The sequence below is a fragment of the Xiphophorus couchianus genome, chromosome 2 (genome assembly GCF_001444195.1).
Source record: "Xiphophorus couchianus chromosome 2, X_couchianus-1.0, whole genome shotgun sequence".
In the NCBI taxonomy this organism is placed as follows: domain Eukaryota; kingdom Metazoa; phylum Chordata; class Actinopteri; order Cyprinodontiformes; family Poeciliidae; genus Xiphophorus; species Xiphophorus couchianus.
The window spans coordinates 21,515,214-21,532,046 of record NC_040229.1 but is presented as its reverse complement, the minus strand read 5'-3'; the positions used below and the strand labels follow the sequence as shown (position 1 = coordinate 21,532,046).

Here is a 16,833-nt window from a genome sequence, read left to right as displayed (position 1 = left end):
TATTCAATGTAAAGCATGTTTATTTGTGGCACCATTCATACAGGACGAATCAAAATGTTCTGCAAAGAAAATATAAGTAAATTAAAGCTCACTTTAAAAGACAAAAACATAATAGGAAGTAAAGTAGAATTCAAGCATTACACAAGAAATAGGAAATAAAAAGTAAATACAAATACTGAAAACAGTTCAATTAGTGGATAAGCTGAAAGAGTAAGAATTGTTACAAAATAAGCTGCAATAGCAATAATGTTTTCAGATGCTGTGCACTTTATGTCCTTCAGAGTTGTTTCCAGACCCAAGGAGAAAATGAACCCTAACTCCACTTCTCTTGATCTGGTCCCTGGATCTTTACGTCTGCATGTCTTTTGTGACCTGAGAGTCATAGATGGTTCATATTGTCTCTGACATGCAAACCCAACAGGATTCATTACTTATTATTTCTATAACAATAGAAAATATATGATGTTGATTTAAGGACTGGTGTAAATTGATCCATTTTCTTGGTATTGGTCAGGACTTTGACAGCAGTATTTTTGGATGAGTTTGATTAATGATAGTGATTTTTAACAAAGACAAACGAAAATCTAAGATGTTGAAAGCAAAATCATGCATCAGTTGTCTGTGTCTTGTTTCAATAGAAAACCCTTGAGGTATGATGATTTTGAATAAATCTTAAAATTTACATTTGAGTACATAATTTTGGATCTAAATAATTTACTTATTTTTGTAAGTAAAAATAAGCAGTTTTTTGCTTTACAAAATACACATTTTGTAAAAAAAAAAAAAAAAAAAATGCATACCATCTGATGTATTTTTTCTTCATCAGGTGGGATCTGAACCAATCAGAACAGTGCCAGACAATCCCTTTAACTTTTCCAGTCTATGAGCCATTTTATCATGGTTAACTGTGTTCTTAGCTCTAACTTAACCTGTTGTCTAGTAATATTGATTAAACATATTGATTTAAATCAAACATATAAGGGCTCATCTTGGCAGCCTGATGATCAATGTGCTTTTAGCACTGTTTATTCCCACTTTTTGTAATTCTTAGTATGAATTTCGTTTCAAATTTCCACTTAGGCGTTTGATCAGTTTGCTCCTGTCTACCCTGCAGCATCTGCTCCATGTTAACTTACACTGCCCTCTAGTGGCTGAGAGATAAATCACACACCCTAACAGAAAAATCAAAGCAAAGCAACTGCCTTGGATCATTGTCGCTCCCAGGTAAAAGAACTGGGACAGACAGCATGATTATGCAGTTTGTTGGCCTCACATATAGATCAACACCAAGTCGGATTGAATCCTGAATCATCATGGAATCTTGGATCATCAACACTTTAATATTTTAACATAACCTTTAAACTTTTAGAATTAACATATTTTTTTTACTTTTGTTTTCAGTGCTAATTCAAACAATGTAATGTAACTGTTTACACTGTAGGTAAGTAGAAAGCTCTATGGTTGTGTAATTTAACATTTAAATGAACCACTTATGCATTCAGTCCTTGGACGAATTTTAATAACTGTAATAATATTTGACCTACATCGTAATTCGTGATGACTGAGATAATCACAGATTCCTGCTAGAATCCTCAGATCCTGCTGAGAGAATTCCCACTTGTGTGGCGATAAACCCTGAATGTAAAATAATGTTTCAAATACAAATTGCATCTGGCCATTGCCAAAAGGTGGCAGTGTGGCTTCATGCAACCGCTTCATCTCTAAGGAATCTGACCAGATCAAGTTTGACTGCATACAAGGAGACGTTCTGTAGAATTAAGGTGGTGAGGATCTTTTATTCACTTCGAGAGGGTTTATCTCATGTGGGTAGTACACCAAGACTCATGAATACAAATGGATAAAACACGAGGCTCTTTGAAGACCTACAGGGTGTTAAAATCCTCTTTTTGGTCTCTTATATGTCTTAGCGTGATGCATTATGTAGGTGTGCAGACATATGGAAAGGACACGTCAGTTCTATCAGCTGCAGGCAGCAGCTCAGTGTGCTTCTCCAGAGACTCGCTCCAGTGTCACACTTGCTTAATTCCAGTAATGTTGCCCAATTAAGTATGATGTAGGGTTGCCTGCTGGGACCCTGACGTTTTGAGTTTATATTGAAGAGTCTCAGCCACTTAGGTCAGATGGCTACAGGCTCTCAACATGAATAATTAATCCCAAAATTGACCTTGCTCTTATCAGTGGCTCTTCTTGCTGGTAGCAGTTAGCCTAATATGACAAGAACAGCTGCTCGAGTTTGTTATGAATGTTATCATCGTATGAACATTGCAAACACATTAAAGGTGTTATTTTAATAACATGAAAGTTATAAGACGTCCAATGTAAATCTCATTTAGCTGATTCATGCTTGAAGATGAAGGTTTGCTTGAACTTCAAAACAAAGAAAAAAGAAAAAAAAGCTGAATATTTGAGCATGACGAATGTGAACGCCTGTTTGAACAAGACCGAGTTTGAAATATTATCAAACATACTCATTTATTTAAAAGGAAATAGATAATACAAATGAAACAATTTTCATTTTGTCACATAAATGATTTCATGAGTCATTAGTAGCGCAAAGAATCCAGTTTTCTCAGAGAAAACTCATTTGGCCCGCTGCTTGCAAACATTTCTTCTATGAGCTTTATGACATGGGTTGCTTTGACAAAGGGCACCTCCAAAAAGTGCTGTCCGTGAATTAAATACTGTACAGTGCAATTCCAAATAAACAATACATCACATCTGATCATTCATTGGTAAACATCTTTTATATCAAAGAACATAAATCTTCAAAGTTTCTTCAATACAGTAGATTTATAAGAGAATTCACACAGACTCAGCGCAGTCTTTCCAATCTTAAAGTATTTCACATTTAATGACCTCCCTTTGGATTTCCGCTATTGATTTCTGATTAATGTTGAGGGTTTTTTTCTGGGTAACCTCCAGTTCTGTTTCTCAGAGCGCAGCCTCACCCATTCTTCTCACACTTCAGCTGCCCTCTGCTCTCCTTAAGTTTGTCCTTCTGACTGTCCACAGTCTTGGAGTCTCCTCTTAGGTCACACATCACGGCTCGAAGGGTTCTAAATGTGTCCATCCGGGTTATCTGGGCGGCATGAAGCTTCACTTCCGAACCCTGAGATGCACTGAGGGAGCTGAGGGAGCGCACTGAGGACAGGTTGTGCTCCTTTCCAGAGGGACGGCGCGGCGTGGTCATGGTGCCGGGGTCCTCTGTGTGCTCCATGTCTCTGATGACCTCACACAGGTAGCGAGCCAAATCTTGGCTGGAGAAGGAGAAGGCTCTCTGAGAGCGGCGGAAGGTCAGAGGGGACGACAAGGTTTCTGCCTCTGAGGGGGGGATGGCCAGACGCAGGGCAATAGCAGCATTGCCATTTCCATTTGACATCCCCTTCTTGTTGTTGTCTTGAGAAAGCTTAGTCTGTGGGTAGGAGCTGGTGTTTTGTGGATAGCTGTAGCGGAGGGATTGTGCGGGGCTGGGCTGGAGGGAGCGCTGCAGCTCCACCATGTTAAAGGCATTCTGTGACAGCAAAGACAGAAAAGGACAAAACACAATAAAATATAATTTTTTTTAATATATCTAGCCGATAAGAACAATGCTGCACACGCCATAATGACCAATGCCATTTTGTCATAGTGCATAACAATTTAACCAGTGTGGCTCGACTGATGACTGTGGGAGTAAATGAGCCTGTTACTTAGAGTAAGATGGGAATCCTCAGCATAGGAAGGGAAATTGGCAACAACAGCTCCTCTGATCAGCCAAGTAATTAATTATTTGTGTGAGGAGATGGTGTTCTGCTCTTACCAAGCCTATTAAAACTGAAGCATTAACAGCTATTGGTGCCTTTTTGCTTAATTTCATCTAATTGACTTGCATCCCTCGATCTCCAGAGGACTGATATTTGGTTATCGTTTTGCAGCAGAGAACATTTTATATGAAATGTTAATGTTTACTTTCTCAACTGTGTCCTTTTTTGTGTACTTAGTCCCAAAATGTACTGTGATGACATTTATAATGCCTTGCAAGAGATTTCAGTATATCTTTATACATTTTGTCACATTACAACCACAAAGATTAGACAAGCTTGTTAATAACATGATAGGCCAACACAGAGTAGCATAATAATCAAGTGAAATGAAAGGATATTTGGTCTTCGGTGTATTTTTGAAATACACTTACGACACAAAAGTAGGTGAAATGTTATTTTGCCCTTTTACTCTAAAAACGCTAAAAAAATGAAGGGCAATCAATGCTCATTTGGAAGTCACTTTAATAAATACTATCTCACTGCATGTTATTTAAACTCAGTATTAATTTGTTTGTTCAAGAGCAATTATAAACAGCAGCACAAACACCAAAAATACAGAACAATGACAGGTAAGAGAAACACTTGTGGAAAAATTTAAAGAAGGTTATAAAAACTAAGAATATGGCAGTACTGCAAGCCTGCAAAAAATAAGGGTATCAAGATGGGCAAAGAGAGCATTAATCAGACAACATTTACGAGCTCAATAGTAACTCTGGATGATTCCTTAACGAATATGGGAGAAAATTGGTTAGTGGCAGCAAAAGACTTGAGTCTGGGGTGAATGTTCACTTTCCACCAGGGCAACAATACTGGACACTCAACCAAAGCTACATTGCAATACTAGAATCCAAATGAGAACCAGTCTCAAACTAAAGCTTATAGTTTCTAACCAATCTGATTGAGTTCATGCTAAAAAAAATTAAAAATCAATGGGTGAAACTAAAATATTTACCCCAAAGACTTGTGATATTACAGCAGAAGTCAAATGAAACACTTTGAAGATTGTTGAATTTTTATAAAAGTTCAAATATCAATATAATGTCTGCAAGTCACTGTTAAGTACCGAGCAGTTTTAGGTACTGTTTCCATGTTAACAAGATAGACTGGGTATGCATTTACCTGGTCCTGTTCGCCACCACCTTCCTCGTCGTAGTTGAGCACATTTTCTCGGATATCCTCCCACTCGCCGTGGTGTGCAGACACATGGTAAACACCCTCCTTCAGGCCCTTGTGTCTCCTCCAGCAAGAGTAAAGAAACAGCCCCAGCATCAACACTGAGGGGTGCCAGAGAGCGTGTTAGCACAGCAGGGAGCACTCACGCATAATTAAAATGAGAAGCTAAGCAGCAAAACGACATACTTTTGGATGAAAAAGGAATGAGAGCGGAAAGTTGTGATACAAATTTTAAAACTCTAGTTTTAAAATTTCCATGTCAATTAGTAAATTTTTCATCAAAAGCACTAAAAACAGCTGACATTGTTTGAAACAAATAACACATAATGCATCCCAAATACGAAAGCCATAACACTGATTCAATCCGAAAGGCCTGTTGGCTACGTTGGGCATACAGTTAAGAGGCACTAATGGAACAAACGTGGAAATGGAGGCACCAACCTTTCCACCCATTCTCTTTGATGTTGCCTCTCTGTTTCCTGTCTTATCAAAGACCGCAGCTCCTTAGAAACCTATTAAATAAATTTGTACTCCTCCCAGCTTAAACTCGGAGCCTCAGTGGCTCGGCTAAACGAGGGGAGGAATACTGCGGAAGCTGAACAGGAAAAGGTCCTGAAGCACACACATCAATCATATCTATTGTGTGCTGAATTATACAACATGCTGGACTGACCTTTAAAACCCATTAATCTCAACCAATATTTTCACCCTGTTTGCCATCCTTCATGTTCATTTTTTTTCTTCTTCTCGCTATCTGTTTTCACTACTTTGAATCTTTTCTCTGTTCTTGCTCTCTGTTTTAAAGTTGTTGTTGCTGCGTGTTGGAATGTCCTTCCCTGCATACTCCCCTTGTTCTCACTCATTAAGTCTCTCCCTGTTTCTGTTTTTCCAGTACCTCTCTGGCCTCCTCTGGCCTTAGCTTTTATCTCGCTCACAAAATGGGATCCATCTCACCTGGAGTGTCTTATATGGAGTGAGCTAAGTACTGGTTTAATTGAAAATCTTGAGAGAAATGTGAGATGATGACATTAGTCCAGGATTTTTAAAGTAATTGCTTTGAGGGAGAATAATATAAGCAATGACTCTTTTTAGTCACAAGAGCAGAAAAACGCAACTCCTACAGAGGTAATCTGCACAAAAAAGAGGTGAAGGAATCCTTTTTTTTTTACTGAAAATCACTGCTTTTTCTCAGTGAGGAAGAGGAGCTGTCTACTTTTAAAACTGGAACAAAACCTTTTATTGATGAAACATAGAGTAACTCATGTTAACCTAAACGATCTCTGTAGCTGCAATAGGCACACAGGACATACTGAACACTTTTCTTCACTGTGCTACTTTCTCCTGCTACTCTCCATTTATGCCTGACTTTCAATTAATTGCTGATATTACCTTTGCTTTTTCTATCTTCTATTTTATTTCTACAGAGGCAACACCTGACACAGCTTTCCATCCAGCTGTGTCACCTTTCTGGAGGAAGCCATCACCTGAGGTATTGGTGTCAATAAATTTCTGTTCTCTCTCTCTATGGATGGTACAATTCACTAAGTCTTTCTTGCCTTTAACCTTGCCACTCTTCTGGATTATTTCCACAAAGCTCCTCCTTGGAGCTGCAGTCTCCTGCCAAGCTTCCACCTCACAGGACAACCCTCCCTCACAACTCCCCCAACCAAACACCTGGTGGAAATGTGCATCTGCTGAGCTCATCATACGAACCATTTCTCAGTTCAATACTCGTGATAACGATTGTAAACAGGATAAGGTAGGAGCACTGTTGGTTTGATGTGCTGGAGGAAAGAGTAGGAGCTTCTTAAAGAGACACAGGCCCAATTTCAAGGAGTCAAATTTTGTCTAAGTCATGTTTAATATATACAGAATTTTTATTACAATTGAAGGTAACATGATTACTTGATTTTACTATGTGCCTGGAAAATACATAATACCACCCCTTGAAAGGTTTTTAATCAAATACTAATTTCAGTGTCTTTATTTTACCAGGCCTCTTTCAGGGGATCAAGTTGAACACTGACCAGGCTAAGAATATGTTAATATTCATTTTCAATAGGTGTGCATTTACTCCAGGTCAGACCCCTTGTTATATATATATTTTCTGAATAAAATTAATTCATCTGAGCATTATTGTGAGCAGACTGAATTTATTTGCTCTGCTTTTGTTTCAGAGTTAATTTTCCATTATTTGCTCATTTTATACAAATCACTCACTCCCCAGTTGTCATTGTATATTGCACACCTTGGTTGCTGCAAATTCAATTATTTGATGCAGTCAAACATCCTTACTATGAAAACTTTTTGAGAACCAACATCATTCTAAACTGAATTTCACTGTACTTTATGACAGCTATGTACTGTCACTTGGATCAAATGAGAATGCATGTTTTTGAATCTATTTCTGTCCTTCCGATTGGACTGATATGAGTATATATTTCTGTGTATAAGATGAATCTGTTAGTGTCAACGTGCCTTCAGGTGAGAATTATTGTGAATTGCTGCTATATAGATGAGGTGAACTGAACTGGATAGGTTGTAGTCGGTGGAGTGAAAATGCTACACACTTTTATTTTTTATGCTCCTCTCATTTCAGACAGAAAAAGATTTGAAGGATTCCTATTAAATCCCCAACTGACCGTCCTCTGTATGAGGTGGAGGAGAGAGCAGTATTGATCAGCTGACCTGGCTCCTTGACTGTTAACGCCTGAGTAGCCTTGAAGAAAACACCAGAATCTTGATAAGGTGCCAGCCCGATGGCAGCTCTTATCCTTACCTCCAGGATTACCTGGCCTTCTAGGTGCAGCCTGCGGGCCCCTTCCCTCTAGCATTACCTGAGCTGCCGTTAAACAAATAACTACTCTGCCGTCCAGAGTAAGATGGACGCCAGATTGAGGCTAAACTATGGCCCCCTTCATTGCAAGCATCCAAAATTAGATATAGGTAAACAGACACTGGTTGCTCTATAACTGTGGCAACTGCAACACAGAGTAGAGTGCGAGTGAATGTGCAGCACACTCCAGTGAGATCAATATCCCACAGGATAGAGCACAAACATCGCAGTCATTCGTCAATCTATAACACTGCTGCTCCTCTGCCCTCTAACCACTACTATGAACAGGGCATTATGATGTTAGACTGGACTGGACTGTGCATTATGAATGAATGTGGAGAAAACTGTAACCAAGCACTGAATTTAACTATTTCGCTGTGCCTCCAGTCTGAGAGCAATGAGGGGAAAAAATGAGCTGTGAAACAGATTGAACATCAGTGGGAAAAGAGGTAAAATGGGAAGAAATAAAAACTGATGAAGATGGAAATGAGACAGGTGACAAATGAGGAAGAGTTGGGAAATAATTTATTTATACGTTTTTCAGGGATGAGGGGGAAAAAATAGGCGGCACTTTACGCAATGGCTTTGGAACCGAGCCAATCTGGACAACTAATTCCTCTATTCATCAAAATACACAGTGTCAGAGTTGATGTTTGACTAATGAGCATTGGTCAGACGATTTTGTTCGGTCAATAACCTCCACCGATCTCACACACTGCTTGGCCTGGGATGCTGCATGTAAAACTTAATAATGGATGATCATTTTAACTTTTAATGCACATTGAGGCGGAGTAAGAGTCCCCTTTAATCTAGCATCCAGCCAGCAGCCTTAGCTAAGCCCACTGCAGTGCATTTATAGAAGTGGTTCTTGTGGTGATGAGCCTGAGGATCATCATTAAACAACTGTTGTTTGTGCTGTAAAAGCAGCTGTTTTCTAAATTAAAGGACAGGACTAATTTTATTTTCGAACACAACTAAATATTCTACTTGCTTCCAGTTGAGGGAAAAGACTTGAGTTGTTTTATTATTTTTTCTAACCTGTGAAAATGTAATTACACTCACCAACGAGTGTTAGTCCTGATCCAAATTACATTACGGAGCAACCTACGACTCCTGCTGAGGTGAAAATTTTGCACGGTGAATATAAATGCCTCATCTACAACCACGGACAAACTGCTTCAGTGTTTTTCTTTTTAGGCTGGCATTGCAAGTAGCTCATGAATTTCCATGAATGAGGCCAAGGCCACACCTCATCAGCTTTGAATTAATTATCAAATATTGCAGACAACTTTATGTTTCATTGGAAAGTGTCAGAATAACTGATCACCTAATACCAGCCACATGGCCCTTGAGGGAACGTCGAGTCGGCTATAGGCAGGGACAGTATATTGAATTGCCGAGGCGTTTCATATGACACAAAGACTCATAAACAGCAACACAGCCTTTCAGAGGGAAGCCAGTCCAACAACATGTAGGCTATTTGTCTTTCTATTTTTGTGAGCACCAAAAAAAGCACAAAATTCCTTATGTGATCCCAACACAATTAGTTTATCCGTTTCCTCGACCTTTACAGAATAGGACTTTCCATCTTTTTTTTTTTAACAATTGGAGTAGAAATATTTTTGCATACTTATTTAAAAGAAAAAAAAACCCTCTGGCAGCAGATGTGGGAAGATATTGAATCTTGATCCTATTAGGTCTTAACACAGCTTATGAAACCATCAACCATGCAGTTTTATTCATCTGTTTACACAAGGAGGGCAAGTGTCATCAGTTCAAGTTAAGAGCTGAAATATCATTTGAATAATCAGTTATCTGATGCCCTTTGTGTTGCCTGTTAAACAATTTAACTGATGTTCCTTAGTTCACTAGAGCTTTGTATGTTGTTAATTTGCTCCTAAACTCTTAGACCTATAAATATCACTGGCTATTCTCCTGCCTATTTTTTAAATTTTATGGACTACATGAATAATCACTGCAAAGATAAGGCAGTGATTATCTATGAAAGAGATGACAAAGAGAACCTCTGTTATGAGTGCTCTTTTTAAGCTGTGCAAAGAAAATTTCTTTGCATGCCTGTACAATGAGAATTAAAAGATATTGAAGGAAAATATAAGAAAACGTCACTGCCTTCCCTTTGAGCTTCTTACGAGACCTTATGTGGACCTCATAAGTTTTTTACTCTGTGCGCAGTCTGGCGGGGTCACACTGACCCTGTCTGTGCTTTTACGAGAATATTTTTCTGTGTGTGTGGTTTCAGAAGCTGACGGTCTGACGGGACAACCACCCGGCTTCTCTGCTCTCCGATCACGACTTTTGCTGCGCTCCTTAGCATCACGTTGAGACCCCGGGAGGGTTAAATAATGAAATAACTTTTTGGTTCGATTGTATTAGTCACCCACCTACGGTGGCCCTGAGGTGCAAACCACTTCAGCAAATTGAAAGCACAATTACAAATTACAAAAGCACTACAACATTAACAAAAGCACTACAACATTAACAAAACGGAAGAGGTATGTCCCAGCGGGAGACCTAAGAAATCGCTGATTGGACTACAGCTCGTTTTTACTTTTAAACTGGAAGTTATTCTGGCTTTATCGTGTTTTTTAAAAACATGAATGTTATCGGTGATCCAAAGCCTCTTGCCACAACTGCTACAAAAGTTTGGTGACGGCTCAACCAGCTCTTTTCCACAGTTTGAGCAATACATGGCGACGTGACCGTATTCCTGCTTGCTTTGCTTCTCATTAAAACGAAGCACCCCAGAGTAACTTCCGGTTCAAAATTAAAACGAGCTGTAGTCCAATCAGCGACTTCTTAGATCTCCCACTGGGACATACCTCTTCCGTTTTGTTAATGTTGTAGTGCTTTTGTAATTTGTAATTGTGCTTCCAATTTGCTGAAGTGGTTTGCACCTCAGGGCCACCGTATCCACCTGATTACTACCCGACCTCTGACCTTTAGCATTAAGATCATGTATCTCAAAGGGCTGATTGTGGCAGGAAATATTGATAAAACGACCCACTAAACTGTTAAAATATGACCAAATGGCTGTCTCTGAAATTGATAAGTATTTCTTAAAGTTAAACAACACTGAACATCCTTTTACATTGATATATTTGGCAGCACACAAATAAAAACTGATTTATCTGATCAAATGATATTTAAGCACACAATTGTTATATTGAAGGTTTTAGTCATGTGACCCTCAAGAGTATAAAGTGTCACATAAAAAGTGGCACATCATGCAAAAATTTAGGCAAATTTCAACAAAGGGTGAGAAATGGATTCACTGGCATCTATCCATGCATAAAGGATGACAAAGCCATTTCTAGGGATCAGGAACTTCAGCAAACCACAGCGACAGCAATTATCCACTAATTAAGATAATATGGAACAGCTGTATACCTTCCTAGGAGTGCTGTGCCAGTCTAACAAAGTTTCTCCAAGGGCACATTGACAAAGTCTTGCTTTGAGCCTAATTTGCTCATCAAAACCCAAGTATTATATTTTTCATATTTACTGTACTTGCAAAGCTTCGCCCAACCTTCATTAACATTAGCATCAGCGATAAAACTCTAAACTTCAACTGCTCACTTCTCAGCAGGCACAAAGGAGAGAGCACATAACCCTCATCTTATAATTATTGATTTCAAGATTCTGCTCTTAAACTACAAAGCATTCAGAATCCGCTCTCCCATTTAGAGATCTGAACTCATGACCTCACATGTGTCAGAGTGCAGCCTTAGATCATCTGATGAGCCTTCAAAGAGAAACTTTTTGGTAAGGGCACACAATCTCCCACAGCTTATATATTCCATAACTTTATTTTCTGTCGAAGCAGCTTTGAGCTTCTACATGATATCTTTCTATTCAGACAGATGGACAGACGAGCAAAATAACTGGGTCTCACTTTTCATATTTTGTCAAATTTCAACACAGTTCTATGTATTCTATTTTTCAACGCATGTATTCAGTTTTTTTTATTCATAATTACAACTGTGGGTCTTTTGGGTGATGTTTCCCCTAGTTTTGCACATCTAGCAACTGAAATTTATATCTATTCTTTGCAAAATAGCTTAATTTCAGTCAGGCTGTATGGAGACAAGATTAATTTACATGGTTTGGCACCAATGTTGATGTGGATTCAAGTCTGAGCTTTGAGAAGGCCATTATGATACTGCCATATTCAATAAATGAACCTGTTTTGATGAGGTTTGTATCAGATTAAGTCTTTTCAGATTTTAGTTTGAAAAAATGTTTTAACACCTTGTATCTTTTTGTTCCTTTTCCCAATAATGCACTACTTTATGCTGGTCTCTCACATAAAATCAAAATAAACTGCTTTAAATCAATAAAGATATTAATAAATACCTGCAGTCGGAGCACGTGTGCAGGTACAAAGCTCCGATGCAGCTAAGAATCTATGCTTAGCTTTGTTCTCTTATTTTAAAAAAAAAAATAAGTGAACATTAGCTTAAAGTTCACCTAAAACACTCTAGAGTGATAAAGAGGACAATCAAAGATGTCCCCACTCCGCTTTGTGCTCTATGAGCTGCAAAAAAACTAAAGTGCTCAATCGGGCGATAACTGTTTGATGAGGTAAACGATAAGTTGGCCAATTAGAAAGTTAAGGCAGAGAGTGAAACTGACTTCTAAAGTTTAGACAGTAAGAGACAGGAGTAAACAGACATGAAAAATAGAAAAGAGAAAGAATCTCAACAGAGTTTTTCTTAGTTTTCCTATGAATCACAAATGAGGACAAGCAGTGTTTCTCTTATCTCCACGCTTGCCTTCCTGTGTTTCCTGTTTTCACCAACAGGAAACACATAGAGAAACAAATCCCAGCATAACTCAAGAGATCAATAAAGCAACAAAATATGCGGCTGTGTACAGAAACAACAGAAGTGAGAAAAAAATAAAATAAAAAAAAACCAGCTGATATACAGATCAAGCAAATATTACATGATGGTACAGCGACAATGTAAACAACAATACAAGAAGAAAGATGGTAAAAAAAGAAATCAAGACAGACAATGACAATGTTTGGTTACCATATGTAGAAGAGGACATAGTCGATATAGCTACCTAGAAAGGCCATGACACAGATGCTGATGGCAAACATGGAGCTGAGGCTGAGGCTGCTGCTGTCCTCGCTGTGGTACACGGCGAGCGCCACCTCACAGTGCCGCCCTCGGTAGCCCTCGCTGCAGTGGCATGAGTAGCGGGACGGCGAGTGGGCCACGCATGTTCCGTGTCGACACGGCCGGCTGGCGCAGAGCGTGTAGATGCACACTCTGCCCGAGGAGGTCTCTCTGGTCATGTGTCCCGGAGGGCACCTGTGCAGAGAAGATGAAGAACTGTAAAGCAGACACATGAGACACTTGGGAAGCTGTCAAATAATAATAATAAAAAAAAAAACATTGTATTTTTCAGGAGTTATGGCATCTAAGGTGATGGTGTAAAAATAAATCCCTCAGGAGTTGCACCTCTTATACCAGATTCAAAGATATGTTCTTTGAAGGTTACAGAATGTTGACTGGAAATGAAAAAAAAAAAAAAGGAACAAGAAACCGAGACACTAAGATTGGCTTTGCAGCAGTAGTCCCCCAGTATATTTGTACAAACTATCCCCAGAATATCACTCATCCCTGCCCCCTGCTTCTCTGAGTGCTTTGTATCCCGAGGCTGTGCTGCAATCACAGAATATGGATGCCAAAGTCCCCACTGGTTTGGAGTGTTGAAATCACAGCAAAGAGACTTAGTGATCCTGCAGAGTTTAAAGGGCCAGCCAAAACTCTTACAGTCGCTGCTGGTATATGCTTTTCTTTAAAGTTGACTCAATATTTGACACTCGGCATGCAACTGGTCCACTCGGCCTCGTTGCCATCTGTTGGACAATAGCAAATCAAGAAAAGATAAAAAATTCACACAAAATTATCATACTAAGGATGCAAAACCTTCTTTCTCTGCATTAATTTATGTATGTTTTGTCATCTATTATTCATTAAAATGACTTTCATTAAAATGTCTTGCATAAATAACAGCTCTATGACTTCTAATTTTCTGCTATGAAATCAAGAATTGTTGACTTTGGACCACCTTAGAAACAAACTGTTTAGTCAGTCAGTCATATTCAGTTGTAAAATTATGACTTCCAGTTAAAATTCTGACTTCTTATACTGAGAAATGCAGCTTAAATCACAAACAAAACATGTTCCAGAAATATTGCCAAAATTGGATATATCTTGACATAGGATAGCCTAGTTCTTCAGTAGATTCAAGTGTATCTAAAAAAGAATAGAAAATTACAAAAAAGCGCAATATTTCTTGCCAGTCACCTCAGAAAGTGATACTTATCACTTATATATTATGTAAAGTCATCACACATATGTTGATATATTCCAATTTTAATGACTACAGAAAATAAAAATCACAAATTCAGTGCCTCAGAAAATTAGGATACTGGGGAAACGGTAGTAAATGAAAATGATGGCGTCACATCCTAATCAGCCAATGAACTCAAAACACCTGCCTTGACAGATATCCAGAAGACAGTCATCAACACCCTGACTAGGGTAAGCCACAAACGTTCATTGCTTAAGAAGCTGGTTGTTCACAGAGCAAGCATATTATCAGAAATTGAATTGAAGAAAAGTATGGTTAGAAAAAGTGCACCACCAACAGGGAAAATCGTAGCCTTGAGAGGATTGTCAAGTGAAATCCACTCCAGAATTTGGGGGAGCAACACAAGGAGACTGTGGCTACACTTGGTGCATCAAGAGGCACCAAAGTCCACAGTAGCAGAAAATTTTAGAGCAGTTCATGTTTCCCTTTACTGACGAGCCTTTTTGGAAATGATGGTTTTATTTATTTCTCCTCCATGGGCTGCCACCTTATCGTGGTGGAGGGGTTTGAGTGCCCCAATGATCCTAGGAGCTATGCTGTCTGGGGCTTCATGCCCCTGGTAGGGTCACCCAAGGCAGACAGGTCCTAGGTGAGGGACCAGACAAAGTGCAGCCCGAAGACCCCAATGATGAAGGAAAACCTTGGACTTGGTGTTCCCTCGCCCGGACGCGGGTCACCGGGGCCCCACTCTGGAGCCAGGCCTGGAGGGGGGGCACGATGGCGAGCGTCTGGTGGCCGGGCTTTTACCCATGGAGCCCGGCCGGGCTCAGCCCGAAGAGGAAACATGGGCCCCCCCTCCCATGGGCCCACCACCCGTGGGAGGGGCCAAAGGGGTCGGGTGCACTGTGTGATGGGTGGCGGCCAAGGGAGGGGACCCTGGCGGTCCGATCCTCGGTTGCAGAAACTGGCTCTTGGGACGTGGAATGTCACCTCTCTGGTGGGGAAGGAGCCGGAGCTAGTGCGTGAGGTCGAGAGGTTCCGGCTAGAAATAGTCGGTCTCACCTCGACGCATGGCTCTGGTTCTGGAACCAGTCTCCTTGAGAGGGGCTGGACATACTTCCACTCTGGAGTTGCCCAGGGAGAGAGACGTCGGGCAGGAGTGGGCATACTTGTTGCTCCCCATCTCGGCGCCTGTACGTTGGGGTTCACCCCGGTGAACGAGAGGGTAGGATCCCTCCGCCTACGGGTGGGGGGACGGGTTCTGACTGTCGTTTGTGCTTACGGGCCGAACGACAGTTCAGATTACCCACCCTTTTTGGAGTCCTTAGAGGGGGTACTGGAGAGTGCTCCTCCTGGGGACTCCCTTGTTCTGCTGGGGGACTTCAACGCTCACGTGGGCAACGACAGTGAGACCTGGAGGGGCGTGGTTGGGAGGAACGGCCCACCCGACCTGAACTCGAGCGGTGTTCTGTTGCTGGACTTCTGTGCTCGCCATGGATTGTCCATAACGAACACCATGTTCAAGCATAAGGGTGTCCATATGTGCACTTGGCACCAGGACACCCTAGGCCGCAGTTCGATGATCGACTTTGTCATCGTTTCATCGGATCTGCGGCCGTATGTCTTGGACACTCGGGTGAAGAGAGGTGCGGAGCTGTCCACTGACCACTACCTGGTGGTGAGTTGGCTCCGGTGGCGGGGGCGAAAGCCGGTCAGACCTGGCAGGCCCAAACGTGTTGTGAGGGTCTGCTGGGAACGTCTGGCGGAATCCCCTGTGAGACGGAGCTTTAACTCCCATCTCCGGCAAAACTTCGAACACGTCCCGGGGGAGGTGGGGGACATGGAGTCTGAGTGGACCGTGTTCCGTGCCTCCATTGTCGAGGCGGCCGATCGGAGCTGTGGCCGCAAGGTTGTCGGTGCCTGTCGCGGCGGCAACCCTCGAACCCGTTGGTGGACACCTTCGGTGAGGGATGCCGTCAGGCTGAAGAAGGAGTCCTATCGAGCCTTTTTGGCCTGTGGGACTCCGGAAGCAGCTGATGGGTACCGGCGGGCGAAGCGGCATGCGGCTCGGGCGGTTGCTGAGGCAAAAACTCGGGTGTGGGAGGAGTTTGGAGAGGCCATGGAGAAAGACTTCCGCACGGCTTCGAGGCGATTCTGGTCCACCATCCGGCGTCTCAGGGGGGGGAAGCGGTGCAGCACCAACACTGTTTATAGTGGGGATGGTGTGCTGCTGACCTCTACTCGGGACGTTGTGGGCCGGTGGGCAGAGTACTTCGAAGACCTCCTCAATCCCACCAACATGCCTTCCACTGAGGAAGCGGAGCCTGGGGACTCTGGGTTGGGCTCTCCAATCTCTGGGGGCGAGGTCGCCGAGGTGGTTAAAAAGCTCCGCGGTGGCAAGGCCCCGGGGGTGGATGAGATCCGCCCGGAGTTCCTTAAGGCTCTGGATGTTGTAGGGTTGTGTTGGTTGACGCGACTCTGCAATATCGCATGGACATCGGGGGCAGTTCCCCTGGATTGGCAGACTGGGGTGGTGGTCCCCCTGTTCAAAAAGGGGGACCGGAGGGTGTGCTCCAATTATAGAGGGGTCACACTCTTAAGCCTCCCTGGCAAGGTCTATTCAGGGGTCCTGGAGAGGAGGGTCCGTCGGAT

The 16,833-nt window shown here is 41.6% G+C and overlaps 1 protein-coding gene across 2 annotated transcripts in view; it reads right to left on the bottom strand.

Annotated features, from left to right (window-relative positions):
• Positions 1 to 1,776: 1,776 nt before the first annotated feature.
• The window catches only part of LOC114133680 (neural-cadherin-like), a 134,840-nt gene continuing 119,783 nt past the window's right edge, over positions 1,777 to 16,833 (bottom strand). For both annotated transcript variants that reach the window (XM_027999763.1, XM_027999771.1), the window contains exons 31-33: positions 12,922 to 13,172; positions 4,944 to 5,098; positions 1,777 to 3,532 (exon numbers count right to left, since the gene is read on the bottom strand). In XM_027999763.1, coding sequence (XP_027855564.1) covers positions 2,966 to 3,532; positions 4,944 to 5,098; positions 12,922 to 13,172 — 973 coding nt within the window. In that variant the 3' untranslated portion in view covers positions 1,777 to 2,965. The remainder of the gene's footprint in view (positions 3,533 to 4,943; positions 5,099 to 12,921; positions 13,173 to 16,833) is intronic.